The sequence below is a fragment of the Ranitomeya imitator genome, chromosome 2, assembly GCF_032444005.1.
Source record: "Ranitomeya imitator isolate aRanImi1 chromosome 2, aRanImi1.pri, whole genome shotgun sequence".
NCBI classification, from domain to species: Eukaryota; Metazoa; Chordata; class Amphibia; order Anura; family Dendrobatidae; genus Ranitomeya; species Ranitomeya imitator.
Genome location: NC_091283.1, coordinates 355,084,293 through 355,103,203, shown reverse-complemented (window position 1 = coordinate 355,103,203; position 18,911 = coordinate 355,084,293). Strand labels below are relative to the sequence as shown.

Here is an 18,911-nt window from a genome sequence, read left to right as displayed (position 1 = left end):
TCTGCCGCACAGGCGTCCAGTAATGTTGTTGCCAGCTGTCGCACTGTTTGGCTCAAGAGTCATCAAAGAAGTCCCTTACGAGCCTGCCATTTCAGGGTTCACGTCCTTTTCGGTTCCAAGCTGGACCAAATTTATTAAGGACGACACTGGCGGCACCAGTCCCCTTCTCCAGACCTCGCCTACTTCCCCTTAGGCGGCTACTTCGGTCTTTTTGACCTTTTTCGTAGTTTTACGGCATCAGATTCCTCTTCGCAACAGCAGAGGCCTCTGGCACGTTAGATAGAAGAAGGTATTCTTCGACTCACTCTTTCCTGGCGTGCCTGCTACTCCTAAGGTGGATTCTCCAGGTCCAGGACTGGAAGTTCCACCTAGGCATGACCCACGACTAGGCCCCAGCCCGTTTCTCAGACCGGGCAACCGTCTCCTGTTCCTCAGGGACGTCTGGGTCTCCTCAGTAGAGGGCGCATGGGCCAGGGCACTTGTATCCTCTAGATACAAAATCTTCATTTCACGGTCCTGGGATCGTTTTCTTCAAATCCCAACCTCCAAGAGACCCCGCTCTAGTCCCGGGTTTCTTTACAGCCATTGTTTCCCTCCTTAAATCTGGGGTAAACGTTCCCGTCCCAGAACAGGAATGGTTCATCGGTTCACAGGCTTCTCTTCGAATCTTTCTGTACTGACAGAGGACAGCAAGGTTCGTCCCAGTCCGGATCTCCATTTGCTGTACAGGAAGTTTCGTCGGAGACACTTCAGGATGATATTCCCTCGTTCAGTAATCACTTTCATGGAGGCTCAGGAATTTCGGTTTCAGGCTCCCGAAAGTCTATCCATCTTTTCCGACATTCTAACCATTGCGGGTGGCTCATCAACAGGAAGAAGTTCCGTCTTGTTCAGCGTCTCGTATCTCTGGGCATGTTCTTCGACACTTGTCGGACCAGAGTCTTCCTTCCCGAGGACAGGATATCCCTCCTTTGTCAGGAAGTTCGCTTGCTCCAGGGTTCTCGGCCCTAAGGAGGTTTGGTTGCAACATCGGAAGCAGTTTGCCCTTCGCCCGTTTCTTTCAAGACTTCTTCAGCAGGCTATTTTATCGCAGGGTACAGGTCTGTCTTCTCCCTGCATCGTCCGATCCGGCTTTCTCCCAGGTCAAATGGTTCCTCGACTGGTGGCCGAGGTCACTTCTCTTATCCCAGAGTAGATCCTTCACAGCATATCCTTCCTTCCAGTTCCCTGGCAGGTGGTGACGACGGACGCCCGTCCGCTCGCGGAGGCGCGGGGCTTTGTCTCCTGTTCTTTCAGGGTTGTTGGTCGGTGCAGGAGCCTCCTTTGCCGATCAATGTCCTCGAGTCCCGGATCATCTTTTCTGTCTTTCCTTCACTGGGTAAGGATTCTCAGCAGCCTGCCAATTCGAATCCAGACAGACAACGACACAGCAGTGCATATGTCTACCACCAGGGGTGGACTCGGCGTTCGCTGGCCTCGGCCGAGATTCCAGGACCCTCCTTTGGACAGAGGCAACGGTCCTGGTGAGCTCCGCAGTGCATGTCCCCGGCGTGGACATTTAGGCCGCCGACTTCCTCGGCCGCGAGGGCCTCGCGGCAGGGGAATGGTACTTCAGGAGGTTTCCTATCGGATTGCTCTTCGATGGGGGACTCCAGAGGTGGACCTCATGGCGTCCCCATTGAACAGGAGGTCCCTCGGGTCGGCCCAGGGTCCCGTGATCCTCTCAGTGGTGTTGTCTCTCTGGCCATTCCTCGGTCGCAGTTCGGGCTCCCCTATCGGTTCCCACGCCTTCCCTTGCTTTCCAAGCTGTCGAAAAAGATCAAGGCTGGATGGGTGCTGGTCATTCTGATCGTCCCGGATTGGCCAAGGAGGTCTTAGTTTGCAGACATCGCCAATCTTCCGCGGACACCCCTGGTGTCTTCCGGGCGGACCCGATCTGCTGTCTCAGGGTCCGATCTGCCACCCGAATTATCGGTCGCTCAGTTTAACGGCGTGGCTGTGGACTCCACAGTTCTAAGAGCGTCCGGCCTTTCGGCCCAGATGAGTCACTCTATAATCCAGGCTGGGAAGCCTTTGTCTTCTTCCAGGATCTACTATCGTACCTGGAAGGCTTACTTTCGTTGATGCGAGTCCAACCACTTTTCACCTATGTCCTTTTTCCCTGCCTTCCATTTGGTTTTCCTTCAGGCAGGGCTGGATTCGGGCTTCGCTCTTAGTTCCCTAAAGGACCAGGTTCCTGCGCTCTTCTTCCCTTTCAGAAGACGTTATCTTCTCAGCCACAGGTTAAGACCTCCCTTCAAGGAGTAGCCCACGCTGTCCCTCCGTACAGGGCCTCTGTGGATTCATGGGATTTATAGGTTGGATTGGTTGTGCTTAGGGGTTCCCCCCTTTGAGCCTCTCAGGGAGTTTTCCCTGTCAGTTCTATCTCGGAAGGTGACTTTTCTCAGGTCCATCTTTTTGATCCGCCGCGTTTTTGAGTTGGCGGCCGCTTCTTGCCGACCTCCTTTTTTGATTTTAAACCAGGACAAGGTGGTCCCAGGCCTCTGCCTTCCTTCCTTTCTCGAGGTGGTTTTTCATCTTTCCACCTCAACGAGGACATCGTTATACCTTTCCTTTTGTCCAGCTCCGATTCATCCTCTGGAGTGATCGTTGAACAGGCTGGGCCTCGTCAGGGCAGTGAGGATCTCCCTGGCTAGCACAGCCGTTTTCCGAAAGATGGATTCTCTTTTCGCCATCCCTGATGGCGTGCGTAGAGGCCTGCCGACTTCCAAGGCGACTATTGCTCGCTCTATCAGATCGGCAATGGCGACTATTGCTCGCTCTATCAGATCGGCAATTTTGGAAGCTTTACCGGGTCAAGAACAAGAGTGCCCCCTCCTGAGATAAAGGCTCACTCTACCCGGGCAGTCGGCGCTTCCAGTGCGGTACGTCACAGGGTTATCGCTGACGGCTTTGCAAGCGGCACCTGGTCTTCCATCCACACGTTTCGCCGAACTACGGCGGACTCCAGCCTGGGCAGAAGGATCCTGCAGGCGGCAGTGGTGAGTCCTCGGACCTGATGGAAGTCGGTTTTTCCCACCCCAGGGACTGCTTTGGGACGTCCCATGGTTCCTGTGTCCCCCAATGAAAGGCGATAGAGAAAACAGGATTTTTGGTTGCTTACCGTAAAATCTGTTTCTCGGAGCCTTCATTGGGGGACACAGCACCCTCCCAAGTTGAACAGCTCTGTTTACTGTATACGTTTGAGTTCTTTGAACACTCTTCGAGTGTTTGAAACTGTTAATCTATGGAGCGCCGTAGAATTTGTTGGCGCTATGTGAATAAAGTTTATTATTATTATTCCTCTTTTACACGTTGCTTCTCCTACTGCTTTCTCACTAACTGAATATCCTACTTCCTGTCGGTAGGGTGTATACTGCAGAGGAGGAGCTAACTTTTTATTTGCATAGTGTCAGCCTCCTAGTGGCAGCAGCATACACCCATGGTTCCTGTGTCCCCCAATGAAGGCTCCGAGAAACAGATTTTACGGTAAGCAACCAAAAATCCTGTTATTTACTCAGGGGCTCAGCCTAGGGCAGATATTGTTATTCTGGAGCATTATAATAACACTGCTATCTTTAGGGGTGTTGTGTTGGGATGTGCTGCAGAAGACAGGAGAAGATGGAAGTCTGCAGAAACGAGCTCTGCCGGTGGATGAGAAGAGTCATCATGGCATCTGGACAAGGTGAAGATGAAAAGAAAGAGGCGACTCCACAAACAACGTCATCTATCAGGTACCTGGATGTAAATGTGTTTTTTTTGTGATACTAATTCTCATTTTTATTTGTTAGGAACATTAAAGGGGATGTCCAAGGTTGTGATGAGTCTGCAGTCATACTATGTGACTGCAGACTTCTGAATTCTCACAGTGCACACTGCTATCATAATTCTCTGATGTTGGTGATTTACATACATGTGGTCACGTGCTGACTAGACATGTGTGGCCTCATTCAATGAAAATGAATTGACTGAGGCCGGACACGTCTAGTTAGAATGTGGCCAGAAGTATCCAAATCACATACTTGTGCTGTCATGACCGTCCACTCTGGCCACCGGCAAGGGAGAATCCTGAAAGTGTGCAGTGCTTGCGCTGTGAGAATTCAGAAGCCTGCAGTCACATAGAATGACTGCAGACTTTCATCTCAAACCTGGACGCACCATTTTGTGCCATTTTGGTTGGTGGTGTGCCTCGGGATTTTTTAAGTATAAAAAGTGTGCCGCGGCTCAAAAAAGGTTGAAAATCACTGTTCTAGACTTATTTTCCAGGCAATTAGAAGCTTTTTAATTCTGTGATGTGCACTATTTTATTCTAAGTAAACTAAGTTTAAAAAAATTGACAAAGACAGTGAATATGAATTTCAAAAGATCCGCTCAGCTCTAGTTATTAACATAGATAAGAATGATAATTTGATGCCATCAGAATCTCTCTCACCTCTCCAGTAAGCCAGAAGAGGAGCTCTAGGGTGAGGTGTACTATAAACTCCGCCATCTTGTCCCTGTCCATATACATCCTTGATGAGTCAATCAGAAAAATTCTCTCATATAGAATATCTCCAATGAAGGGATCCGATATTGAAGGGACCTGAATGAGAAAAAGATGAAGCTGATATAAATCGATGCCGAGGCAGCTTTCACACCTCAATGTACATTATATATATATATATATATATATATATATATTAGATAGATAGATATATACAGTACAGACCACAAGTTTGGACACACCTTCTTATTTAAAGATTTTTCTGTATTTTCAGGACTGTGAAAATTGTACATTCACACTGAAGGCATCAAAACTATGAATTACCACATGTGGAATTGGGGAATTATATACTTAACAAAAAGGTGTGAAACAACTGAAATTATGTCTTATATTCTAGGTTCTTCAAAGTAGCCACCTTTTGGTTTGATGACTGCTTTGCACACTCTTGGCATTCTCTTGATGAGCTTCAAGAGGTAGTCACCGTAAATGGTTTTCACTTCACAGGTGTGCCCTGTCAGGTTTAATAAGTGGGATTTCTTGCCTTATAAATGGGGTTGGGACCATCAGTTGTGTTGTGCAGAAGTCTGGTGGATACACAGCTGATAGTCCTACTGAATAGACTGTTAGAATTTGTATTATGGCAAGAAAAAAGCAGCTAAGTAAAAGTAAAGAAAAACGAGTGGCCATCATTACTTTAAGAAATGAAGGTCAGTCTGAAAAATTGGGAAAACTTTGAAAGTGTCCCCAAGTGCAGTGGCAAAAATCAAGCAATACAAAGAAACTGGCTCACATGAGGACCGCCCCAGGAAAGGAAGACCAAGAGTAACCTCTGCTTCTGAGGATAAATTTATCTGAGTCACCAGCCTAAGAAATCGCAGGTTAAAAGCCGCTCAGATTAGAGACCAGGTCAATGCCACACAGAGTTCTAGCAGCAGACACATCTCTACAACAACTGTTAAGAGGAGACTTTGTGCAGCAGGCCTTCATGGTAAAATAGCTGCTAGGAAACCATTGCTAAGGACAGGCAACAAGCAGAAGAGACTTGTTTGGGCTAAAGAACAAGGAATGGACATTAGACCAGTGGAAATCTGTGCTTTGGTCTGATGAGTCCAAATTTGAGATCTTTGGTTCTAACCACTGTGTCTTTGTGCAACGCAGAAAAGGTGAACGGATGGACTCTACATGCCTGGTTCCCACCGCGAAGCATGGAGTGGGAGGTGTGATGGTGTGGGGGTGCTTCACTGGTGATACTGTTGGGGATTTATTCAATATTGAAGGCATACTGAACCAGCATGGCTACCACAGCATCTTGCAGCGGCATGCTATTCCACCCGGTTTACGTTTAGTTGGACCATCATTTATTTTTCAACAGGACAATGACCCCAAACACACCTCCAGGCTGTGTAAGGGCTATTTGACCAAGAAGGAGAGTGATGGGGTGCTACGCCAGATGACCTGGCCTCCACAGTCACCAGGCCTGAACTCAATCAAGATGGTTTGGGGTGAGCTGGACCGCAAAGTGAAGGCGTAAGGGCCAACAAGTGCTAAGCATCTCTGGGAACTCCTTCAAGATTGTTGGAAGACCATTTCCGGTGACTGCCTCTTGAAGCTCGTCAAGAGAATGCCAAGATTGTGCAAAGCAGTCATCAAAGCAAAAGGTGGCTACTTTGAAGAACCTAAAATATAACACATAATAAAAAAGTGCAAAACAACTGAAATTAAGTATATAATTTCACATGTGTTAATTCATGGTCTTGATGCCTTCAGTGTGAATTTACAATTTTCATAGTCATAAAAATACAGAAAAATCATTAAATGAGAAGGTGTGTCCAAACTTTTGGTCTGTACTTATATATATATATATATATATATATATATATACATACACACACACACACATATATATATATATATATATATATAAAAAAATAAAATCACGCCTTCTACACAGACTCAAAAAAAATTATTGTTAACTACAACAACCAACTGTAAAGTGAGCTTACAATATGATTGTATGTCATTTCTTTATCTGAATATTTAATTTGTTAGAAATGTTAAATAAATTAAATAATCACCCCACATTTCTACCAGGTCAGGTAGCACCTGTTACCCTCCAATGAGTCCATGCATCTCCAGTGACAGACTGTGCCAATGCCAATGACACTCGCCTGCATTATGCTCATATCCTATTGCTTCCACTGGTGAAAATGACAGTTCTGACAGTTGATTCCATCAGAACAGATTTCTCCAGATGCAACCGACCGTTATTCACAGCTCAGTAATAAAGAATATTTTTGGATTGTGTTTTGGAATGCAATGTTTTATACCTGATGGTCTTAAAAGGGTTGCCTGAAACCAAAGTTGAATTTGATCCGAAAAGTAAATCTATTTAATGTAATAACATAATGGCTTTTTTATTATACTTTAGTCTTCCTGCTTTTTTTGTTACTTCCATTTTCATGAGGTTTCATGTGAGAATTCCAGTTCATGCTGGAATACTCAAATAGGATGTCATCAGGAAGCCAGGGCTGTGGTCACTGCCAACGAAACATAATTAGTAACATCCCTTTGAGGAGCTGGGCTAATCCCTAATTGGTTGGTTGTTGGTTGTTACTTCCGATGTGTGCTCAATATGTGTTTCCTGCTCTTAGCGCTATATTCCTTTGTGCAGTGACAGTGAGCTCCCTTGTTGGCTCCAATGAGAAGTAACGAGCCAGCAAGAGAGTGCACTGTCAGTGTGCATTATAAAGAGAGAACATGACCCAAACAAGGAAAGCAGAGACCAGACCAGCAGGCAAATCAGATGTCACCACCCTCAAATGGGACGTCATCAGATGGCTAAACATATACACACTCATAGACAGATGGAGAAGTCACATCTATGATCAGCTCTAATCCTGCCATCTCCACCATTAACATTACACAAGTGTAAAATATAATACTGGTGGATAAAACAAGACTGCACAAAAGACATTCAAAGATGTCTACACATCACGAGGAGATCCAATGATACCTTCTCTCCATCTACCTGATAATCCTGAGGAACATTGGTATTTTCTTGTTTACAATCCTGTGCAAGAAGAGGACGGGGACATCTCTCTGGTGTTGTCATCTTACTGAATAGATCTGGAGAAAACACATACAGGGACTAAATTCATTCTTTACATTCAGATAATTATAGGCCGTGTGTATTTAGTCCTGATTATTACCTGGTGATGAGAGGGGCTGGGGAACCTCCATCATGATGTCCTTGTACAGATATTTGTGTCCTTCTAAATACGCCCACTCCTCCATGGTGAAATAGACGGAGACATCCTGACACCTTACAGGAACCTGACACATACAATGATACTGTCATCCACCGATCCCTTCATATCGTTACTGTATAATGTCCCAGCATTTCCAGCAGTGTCACCTCTCCAGTCAGCAGCTCAATCATCTTGTAGGCGAGTTCTAGGATCTTCTGGTCATTGATGCCCTCATATATCAGGGGGTGAGGTGGAGGCCCCTTGATTGGGGTTAGGGGTCTTCCCCATCCCTCAGACACAGGGTCCTGACAGCGGTTACTAGAGGTTTTCTTCACTACTGTATAATCCTGGTTATGGAGAGACACATTAATAAATCTCACTACAGACATTTCCAGAGTCCTCACCTCTCCAGTTCTGTCCATCTGTTTTTCCCATAGATAAGAATGATGTGATGTGACATCATCAGAATCTCTCACCTCTCCAGTAAGCCAGAAGAGGATCTCTAGGGTGAGGTGTAATATCCTCTCCACCATCTTGTCCCTGTCCCTATCCATCCTTTATTGAATGTGTTATTGTAGGAACCTAAATGTAAAGAAGATGAACAGATGTAACATCATAAAGAATCTTATGCAATAATACAATTATTGAAGATAAGGGAAAACATATGAGGAGATATAACATAGATGTTAAATCTCATCTTATATGGACTGGAACGCAAGTTGAATTGCTGATTAAAGACTTATTCAGACATCTGATATTCTCAAGCACGAGAAAAAGGAACCAATTATTTTGATCAGACTTTATTAAGAAAAGTGATCACCGTGTCATCGGTTTTTGCTGTACGTGGAGAAAAACAACAAACAATTTCCATCCAATCTCACTGAGCTACAGTGAGTATGCAAAGAAGGGGCAAAAATATCAAATCTAGATGTGCAAAGTAGGCAGAGACAGCAGTAAATGCATAAAAAGGTGATCCCACAAAGTAGCATTTCTAGAATTCGACCTTTCTTACTTTCGATTCTGCAAAAACTCCCACTGTTGCTCTTATTCATTCTCGTCTGAACTATTTGTAACGCTCTTCTAGTTGCTCTCCCTTTTACCAAACTCTCCCCTCTCCAATCTGTCTTGAATGCTGCAGCTAGGATCATATTCCTCACCAATCGTTACACCGATGCCTCTACCTTGTGCCAGTCATTACACTGGTTACCCATCCACTCCAGAATCCAGTACAAACTTATTACCGTCATCCACAAAGCACTCCATGGCTCAGCTCCACCCTACATTTCCTCCCACCTCTCATTCTACCAGGGGCGGACTGGGCCAGGTGGCAGGAATGCATGTGCCCCCCGGGCCGGTGCCTGAGCAGCTGCACAGGACCGCTGGAAGACCGGCAATGATTTTACTACATAGCGCACCGGCCCTTTAAATGGTCCTGTATGTGCGCGTTCAGTTGCCCGCACTGACAAGGGCCGCGGCGGCCGGCGGCAGTGCGGGTCACGGGAGCAATGGGCAGTGCACGGCCGCGGTCTTTGTTCCTGCCGCCTGCGTGTGCTGAGTGTGCTCGTCTGCTGCTGCTGCCCTTGCCAGCGCGGGCAAGCAGGAGACCCCGCGTGCACACGGAGATATTTGAAAAGGCTGGTGCGGGAATAGGGCGCCTCCACCTGTGTCGGACGATGGCCAGCCGGAACCAGCGTCAGAGAAGACTGCTCAGTGCTCACCAATGCTGCCTGCGGCCGGGATCCTCTACCGCCGACGCTGGGACCTCCACCTGTGTCTGACACTGGCCGGCCCGAACCAGTGTCAGAGAAGACTGCTCTGAGTGCTCTCACCAATGCTGCCTGCCTGCTTGGGATCCTCTACCACCGACGCTGGGACCCGACCCACCTCAGCCCTCTATCCTACCGACCTCCCCCCCATCTCAGGGACCTGGGTAAGTCCCAAAATGATTTTTTTTTAAAAATGTGTATATACAGCAGTTGCACCTATATAATGTGTGAAGACTGCTATATATACATTATATAGGTGATGCTGCTATATATAATCACTGTATCACCTATATAACATTATTTATGTATAGCAGTCTATATACATTATATAGTGAATGCTGCTACTGATGTATATAGATTATATAGGTGACACTGCGGTGTGTATATATTTATATACACACACCCGTACATATATGCACAGCAGTATCATCTATATAACGTATATACACATCAGTAGCAGTATTCACTATATAATGTATATAGACTGCTATACATACATTATATAGGTGATAGTGATTATATACAGCAGTATCACCTATATAATGTGTATGTGTGTATATATATATATATATATATATAGCAGTCTATATACATTATATAGGAAATACCGCTATTAATGTGTATATTCGTTATATAGGCAATACTGGTGTGTGTGTATATATATACACACACACACGTACATATATACACGGCAGTATCACTTATATATAACGTATATACACATCAGTAGTAGTATTGCCTATAGAATGTATATAGACTTCTGTATATACAATATATGTGATACTTGCTGCTTCTGTATATAATGATAGTATCACCTATATAATGTATATACAGCAGTCTATATACATTCTATAGGCAATACTGCTACTGATGTATATATTCGTTATAGTTGACACTGCGGACGGTGTATGTATATATACACACACACACACACATATATATACCCAGCAGTATCACCTATATATAACGTATATACAGTAGCAGTATCTCCTATAGAATGTGTATAGACTGCTGTATATACATTATGTAGGTGATACTATCATTATATACAGCAGTAGCAGTATATATAATGCGTATATAATGTGTATCCAACATTTGCAGTATCATCTGTATAATGTATAGACTACTTCATATTCGATATATAGGTGATACTGCTGTGTATAGTCGCAGTATCTATCTAATCGTCTAAGGGTCACTTATGTCTGTTTGTCTGTCACAGAAATCACGGTCACGGCTGGCCGCGACCAATCATCGACGGGCACAGTCCAGCCACGAATTGGCCCCCTCCCTACTCCCCTCCAGTCAGTGCCCCCATAGCGGTTTAGCAGTCCGTTAAACGGACTGCATTACACCGCGGCATAACACGGTGTAATGCAGTCTATTACCGCTGTTATTAACCCTGTGTGACCAACTTTTTACTATTGATGCGGCCTATGCAGCATCAATAGTAAAAAGATCTAATGTTAAAAATAATGTAAAAAATAAAAAATCGTGCTATTCTCACCTTCCGGTGCCTTTCCTGCTGCTCCTCGCGTCGCTCTGGTACCAAGAATGCATTGCGGCAATGACCGGAGATGATGTAGCGGTCTCTGGAATAAACTACATGGGTGTGTTATATACTACATGGGCAGTGTTATATACTACGTGGGCTGTGCTATATGCTATGATTCAAGATTCAAGATTCAAGATTCAAAGAAGCTTTATTGGCAGGACCAAATACACATCAGTTTTGCCAAAGCAAGTGTATAAAGGCAATAGGGATAGGGACTGTGGGGATGTTGGGTAGGAGCTGTAGGGAAGGTGGATGGGGGCAGATCCATTGTGGGGGTTATAGTCCATGGCATAGGGGAGGTGGATGGGTCAGGTCCATTGTGGGGGTTATAGTCCATGGCATAGGGGAGGTGGATGGGGGCAGATCCAGGGTGGGGGCTATAGTCCATGGCATAGGGGAGGTGGATGGGGGCAGATCCATTGTGGGGGCTATAGTCCATGGCAAAGGGGAGGTGGATGGGGCAGATCCAGGGTGGGGGCTATAGTCCATGGTATAGGGGAGGTGGATGGGGCAGATCCAGGGTGGGGGCTATAGTCCATGGCATAGGGGAGGTGGATGGGGCAGGTCCAGGTTGGGGGCTATAGTCCATGGCATCATAGTTCTCTTTCTCGCAGTCTATGACATTCGCTCACATACCGTGCTGCTATCTCCACTGCGCTCTCTTCTTCTCCCAGCAGGATATATGTTTTCTCTTCCTCCTTCATGGTGATGAAGTCTGGGAAGAGATGTGAGAGTCTCCTGAAGTGAGTGTCCCTCACTGCTGAGTATTTGGAGCAGTGTAGCAGGAAGTGGGTTTCGTCTATGGCCTCCTGGTCACAGTGTTGGCACAGTCTTTCCTCCCTGGGCTTGTAGCTCTGCCTGTGTCGGCCACATTCGATGGCCAGACTGTGGGCACTGAGTCTATATCGGCTCAGGATCTGGCGGTCTCTGGGGTCCGGGAGTTTCTCCAGATATGGGGCCAGTCTGTAGTCTCTCTGTAGGCTCCGGTATATGGCCAGTTTCTGTGAGCTGATGATATCATTCTTCCAGTCACTGACATACCTCTCCTGGCCTTCGTCTGCCATCTTCCTAATTCCGGCTTTTGTCAGGTTGTTGTGATTGGTGTTCTGGTCCGGTTGGGTTTGGCTGGGCTGTTCCGAGGGTTCTGGTTTTTCTGTTTCACCTACATGTATCAGGGCTTTATGGTGATGGGAGCTTGGATTGCTCCTATGCAGGTGAGCCCGGAATGACAGCGCCCTCTTTAGAACTGTTAGGTGTAGAGGGAATCTGCCCAGCTCGGCCTGACAAGCACTGTTGGAGGTGCTCTGATGGACCTGGAGAAGGTGCTTGCAGAATTCCAGGTGGAATATTTCTGTTGGGCTGGAATCCCACTTTGACCAGTCTGGGTAGGTGTGAGGACCCCAGACTTCGCTGCCATACAGGAGGATTGGGGCGATGATGGAGTCGAAGATTTTTAGCCAGACCCTCACTGGTGGCTTCAGATGGTAGAGTGTCCTTCGGATGGCATAGAAGGTTTTGCAGGCTTTGTCTTTCAGGGTCTCTATGGCTTATTTGAAGCTCCCTGACCGGTGAATCTCTAGGCCCAGGTAGGTATATATGTCCGTTCCTGTGAGGTCGCAGTTGTTGAGGACGAATGATGGGTGTTGGTCTGATCTTCTCTTTCTCCTCTGGAACACCATGGCGTTGGTTTTCTTTAGGTTGACCGGTAGAGCCCAGGTGGAGCTGAATTTCTCTAGGATTTTCAGGTTGTCCTGGAGGCCTTTCTCGGTTGGTGACCGCAGCAGCAGGTCATCTGCGTACAGCAGGAATTTCACCTGGGTGTCGTGGAGGGTGAGTCCTGGAGCTGAGGAGGATTCCAGGACGGTAGCCAGCTCGTTGATGTAGATGTTGAAGAGCGTTGGACTTAGGCTGCAGCCTTGTCTGACTCCGCGGCTCTGCTGGAAATAAGCCGTTCTTTTGCCGTTCACACTCACGCTGCAGCGGTTCTCGGTGTAGGAGCTTTTGATGACATCGTAGGTCTTTCCTCCTATTCCACTCTCCAGCAGTTTCAGGAATAGGCCCGGGTGCCACACTGAATCAAAGGCCTTTTTAAAGTCCACAAAGCAGGCGTATATCTTCCCATTCTTTGTATTGTACACGTGTTTCTGAATGAGGCTGTGCAGAGTATAGATGTGGTCAGTGGTGCGGTGGTTCGGCATGAACCCTGCTTGGCTCTTGCTGAGGACGTTGTGCTCGGTGAGGAAGGTGAGGATCCTCTTGTTCAGGATACTGTTGAACAGTTTTCCCAGGTTGCTGCTGACGCATATGCCTCTGTAGTTGGCTGGGTCATACCTGTCCCCACTCTTGTGGATGGGTGTGATGAGGCCTTGGTTCCAGGTACGAGGGAAGTAGCCGGCACTCAGTACAATATTGAAGAGTTTAACCATTGCAGCCTGTATTTCTGGTGGGCTGTACTTCAGCATTTCTGGTAGGATTCCATCCAGGCCACCGGCTTTTCTACATCTTATGGAGGAGAGTCTCTCGGTTACTTCCTGTAGTGTTATAGGTGTATCCACCGGGTTTTGGAAGTTTTTGATTTTTTCCTCCATTGCTTTTAGTTTCGCCATTATGTTTTCCTGTTCTTGGCTTAGTCCTTCCTTTGGAATGTCTTTATAGAGGTCTCTGAAGTATTGGAGCCAGAGGTTGCCATTTTGGATATGGTTGTTGTTTTTCTTGTCTTTGGTGCCCATGTGGTTCCATAGATCCCAGAAGGAGTTGTCTTGGAGGGCGTCTTGGAGTTGGTTAAGCTTGGTAGAGATGTAACTCTGCTTCTTCCTCCTGAGGATGGTTTTGTACTGCTTTTGTATGGAGTCATAGGCTTCCCTCAGACCCAGGTGGTTGGGGTCTCTGTGTTTCTTGTTGGAGGCTGTTCTCAGGGTCTTCCGTACAGCTTTGCATTCTTTGTCAAACCAGCCATTGACCTGTGTTTCTTTTGGTCTCTTGTAGTCGACTTTTTTAAGGTGGGACAGTCTGGCCATTGCGTGGAATATATTGTTGAGGTCCTTTGCGGCTTGGCTCACTCCCTCTGGGTTTGGCATGTACTCGAGGTTGTAGAAGTGGTGGAGCATCCGCTGTATTTCAGGTCTGCTGGAAGCTTCTTTATACTTTAGTGCCGACATTTTGGACCATTTGTAGGATGGAGGCCGGGTGAAGAGGCCGCTCTGCTGTGGCTTCTGAGTGGATGGTTTCTCTGTAGATTTCATGTACAGAAGAAGTTGGCTGTGGTCTGACAGGTGCGTTTGTGGGGTGACTATGAAGGCGCTGACATCTGCCAGGTTCAGGTCTGTAATGGCGTAATCAACTACACTCCTCCCTACATGGGAGTTTAGTGTATACCTTCCTAAGGAGTCACCCTTGCTTCGTCCATTAAGGATATGAAGTCCTAAACTTTTACATACGTTCAGGAGCTTTCTGCCACTTTTGTTGACTGTACTGTCATAGCTGTTTCTCTCAGTGTGTACAGGGTCTTGGCCGTCATTCTCTGCTCCAAGTATGTAGATGTTTCCATCCGTGGTCAGGAAGGCTCTCTCTCTCCCTGTTCTTGCATTGAGGTCTCCAAAGATGAGAACTTTGCCCAGGGCCTGATAATGGGCGGCTTCTCTTTGTAAGATCTCGAAGCAGTCTGGATTGAAGTAGGGGGACTCTGGTGGTGGTATATAGGTGGCACAGAGGTGGACATCAGACTGACCGGTGAGGATGGAGCTGCTGATTCTGATCCATATGTGGCTGCCTCCTTTCTTCACCGGTTTGATGTACTGCTGGAGCTCCTCTTTATACCAGATCGCTACTCCTCCTCAGCCCCGGCCCTGTTTGATGTTTTTATTTTTCTGGGCATGGACCCAGAATTCCTTGTATCCAATAGGCACCAGGGATTCGTTTTCGGCTCTGGTCCATGTTTCCAGGAGGATCTGAATGTCTATATTTTTCAGACTTTGTATAAAATCAGGGTCCTTTGTTTTAGATCCGAAGGTTGAGGCGTTGAGACCCTGGATATTCCAGCTGCTGATTGTAAGTGAAGACATTCTTCTGTGTGGTTTGTGTGTATATACCTTGTAATGAGTATGGCTGTGTGGGACAAATTGGATTTCTGACCGTTTTATAGCGGTGCTTGGTTCCATCCAGTCACATTAGTATTCTGCGCAGTTCCTTGAGCAGGTTCTTTATCTCATTCCTATCTCTGCTCTGCATGTGTCTGTGTGGGCTCGGTGGTCTCCTCCGTGGAGGTCTCCACCTCTGATGGTCTGACACTGGGTGGAGAGCTTTGTTTCCAGCTTCAGGAGGTAGCCTTGGGGTTTTCTGCTTTATCGTTCTCGGGGGTCTTCCAGTGTGATTATGGCCACTGTTGAATCCAGGCCCGGGGTCTCTGTTTAGCACGATGTCCTTCAGCTCTTTGGCCAGGAGGCTGACCCCTTGTTTGTTGAGGTGTTTATCATCGTGCAAGTGACTGATGTTTATGGAGAGGTGTTGTGCCAGGGTCACGTTTGGCACAGTCTTGATCCTTTCAGTCAGTTCTGTATTGATGGCTTGGGTGGTTTGCCTGCATATGTCCTTTCTTGGGAGCAGCGATGACAGAAGGATTTTACTGTCCGGGAATTTTAGGTTTGCCCTCTTTACCAGTTTGATCAGTTGTTCTGCGATATGCTGGTCTGGACGATTGTTTGTACCCGTGTGGCTGTGTTTTATACTGCATGGGCTATGTTATATACTGCGTGGCCTGTTATATACTACGGCTCTATGCTATATACTACGTGGGCTATGCTATATACTACGTGGGCTGTGCTATATACTACGTGGCTGGGCAATATACTACGTGGCTCTGTGCTGTATATTGCGTGACTGGGCAATATACTACGTGACTGGGCAATATACTACGTGGCTGGGCAATATACTACGTCGCTGTGCAATATACTACGTGGCTGGGCAATATATTATGTGGCTCTGTGCTGTATATTACGTGGCTGGGCAATATACTACGTGGCTGGGCAATATACTACGTGACTGGGCAATATACTACGTGGCTGGGCAATATATTACGTGGCTCTGTGCTGTATATTACGTGGCTGTGCAATATACTACATGACTGGGCAATATACTACGTGGCTGGGCAATATACTACGTGGCTGGGCAATATACTACGTGGCTGGCCAATATACTACGTGGCTGGGCAATATACTACGTGGTTGGGCAATATACTATGTGGCTGGGCAATATACTACGTGGCTGGCCAATATACTACGTGACTAGGCAATATAGTACGTGGCCGGGCAATATAGTACGTGGCTGGGCAATATAATATGTGGCTGGGCAATATACTATGACTGGGCAATATACTACGAGGACATGCATATTCTAGAATACCCGATGCGTTAGAATCGGGCCACCATCTAGTATATATATACAGTGGGGCAAAAAAGTATTTAGTCAGTCAGCAATAGTGCAAGTTCCACCACTTAAAAAGATGAGAGGCGTCTGTAATTTACATCATAGGTAGACCTCAACTATGGGAGACAAACTGAGAAAAAAAAATCCAGAAAATCACATTGTCTGTTTTTTTAACATTTTATTTGCATATTATGGTGGAAAATAAGTATTTGGTCAGAAACAAAATTTCATCTCAATACTTTGTAATATATCCTTTGTTGGCAATGACAGAGGTCAAACGTTTTCTGTAAGTCTTCACAAGGTTGCCACACACTGTTGTTGGTATGTTGGCCCATTCCTCCATGCAGATCTCCTCTAGAGCAGTGATGTTTTTGGCTTTTCGCTTGGGAACACGGACTTTCAACTCCCTCCAAAGGTTTTCTATAGGGGTGAGATCTGGAGACTGGCTAGGCCACTCCAGGACCTTGAAATGCTTCTTACGAAGCCACTCCTTCGTTGCCCTGGCGGTGTGCTTTGGATCATTGTCATGTTGAAAGACCCAGCCACGTTTCATCTTCAATGCCCTTGCTGATGAAAGGAGGTTTGCACTCAAAATCTCACGATACATGGCCCCATTCATTCTTTCATGTACCCGGATCAGTCGTCCTGGCCCCTTTGCAGAGAAACAGCCCCAAAGCATGATGTTTCCACCACCATGCTTTACAGTAGGTATGGTGTTTGATGGATGCAACTCAGTATTCTTTTTCCTCCAAACACGACAAGTTGTGTTTCTACCAAACAGTTCCAGTTTGGTTTCATCAGACCATAGGACATTCTCCCAAAACTCCTCTGGATCATCCAAATGCTCTCTAGCAAACTTCAGACGGGCCCGGACATGTACTGGCTTAAGCAGTGGGACACGTGTGGCACTGCAGGATCTGAGTCCATGGTGGCGTAGTGTGTTACTTATGGTAGGCCTTGTTACATTGGTCCCAGCTCTCTGCAGTTCATTCACTAGGTCCCCCCGCGTGGTTCTGGGATTTTTGCTCACCGTTCTTGTGATCATTCTGACCCCACGGGGTGGGCTTTTGCGTGGAGCCCCAGATCGAGGGAGATTATCAGTGGTCTTGTATGTCTTCCATTTTCTAATTATTGCTCCCACTGTTGATTTCTTCACTCCAAGCTGGTTGGCTATTGCAGATTCAGTCTTCCCAGCCTGGTGCAGGGCTACAATTTTGTTTCTGGTGTCCTTTGACAGCTCTTTGGTCTTCACCATAGTGGAGTTTGGAGTCAGACTGTTTGAGGGTGTGCACAGGTGTCTTTTTATACTGATAACAAGTTTAAACAGGTGCCATTACTACAGGTAATGAGTGGAGGAAAGAGGAGACTCTTAAAGAAGAAGTTACAGGTCTGTGAGAGCCAGAAATCTTGATTGTTTGTTTCTGACCAAATACTTATTTTCCACCATAAAATGCAAAAAAAATGATAAAAAAACAGACAATGTGATTTTCTGAATTTTTTTTTCTCAGTTTGTCTCCCATAGTTGAGGTTTACCTATGATGTAAATTACAGACGCCTCTCATCTTTTTAAGTGGTGGAACTTGCACTATTGCTGACTGACTAAATACTTTTTTGCCCCACTGTATATATATATATAATAGTCTAGAGATGTTTATATAGTGTGGCGCTATGTATATAGTGTAGAATTCACACTATATATACACTGCCACATCTCTACTCTATATAATATTTACACCGCTCTATATTCCTTAACAAGGTATATAATATGTATCTGTGTATATAATAGAATGTAGTATACCGTATATACTCGTGTATAAAGCCGAGTTTTTCAGCATATTTTTTTTTTTTTAGCTGAAAACGCCCCCCTCAGCTTATACAGGTCCTTCTCAAAAAATTAGCATATAGTGTTAAATTTCATTATTTACCATAATGTAATGATTACAATTAAACTTTCATATATTATAGATTCATTATCCACCAACTGAAATTTGTCAGGTCTTTTATTGTTTTAATACTGATGATTTTGGCATACAACTCCTGATAACCCAAAAAACCTGTCTCAATAAATTAGCATATCAAGAAAAGGTTCTCTAAACGACCTATTACCCTAATCTTCTGAATCAACTAATTAACTCTAAACACATGCAAAAGATACCTGAGGCTTTTATAAACTCCCTGCCTGGTTCATTACTCAAAACCCCCATCATGGGTAAGACTAGCGACCTGACAGATGTCAAGAAGGCCATCATTGACACCCTCAAGCAAGAGGGTAAGACCCAGAAAGAAATTTCTCAACAAATAGGCTGTTCCCAGAGTGCTGTATCAAGGCACCTCAATGGTAAGTCTGTTGGAAGGAAACAATGTGGCAGAAAACGCTGTACAACGAGAAGAGGAGACCGGAC

The 18,911-nt window shown here is 45.8% G+C and overlaps 1 protein-coding gene across 1 annotated transcript in view; it reads right to left on the bottom strand.

Annotated features, from left to right (window-relative positions):
* The window catches only part of LOC138663780 (zinc finger protein 436-like), a 55,159-nt gene that overhangs the window by 16,352 nt on the left and 19,896 nt on the right, over positions 1-18,911 (bottom strand). The window contains exons 2-6 of the mRNA XM_069750113.1: positions 8,247-8,352; positions 7,938-8,117; positions 7,732-7,855; positions 7,551-7,648; positions 4,472-4,621 (exon numbers count right to left, since the gene is read on the bottom strand). Of these exons, the coding sequence (XP_069606214.1) occupies positions 4,472-4,621; positions 7,551-7,648; positions 7,732-7,855; positions 7,938-8,117; positions 8,247-8,324 (630 nt within the window). The 5' untranslated portion in view covers positions 8,325-8,352. The remainder of the gene's footprint in view (positions 1-4,471; positions 4,622-7,550; positions 7,649-7,731; positions 7,856-7,937; positions 8,118-8,246; positions 8,353-18,911) is intronic.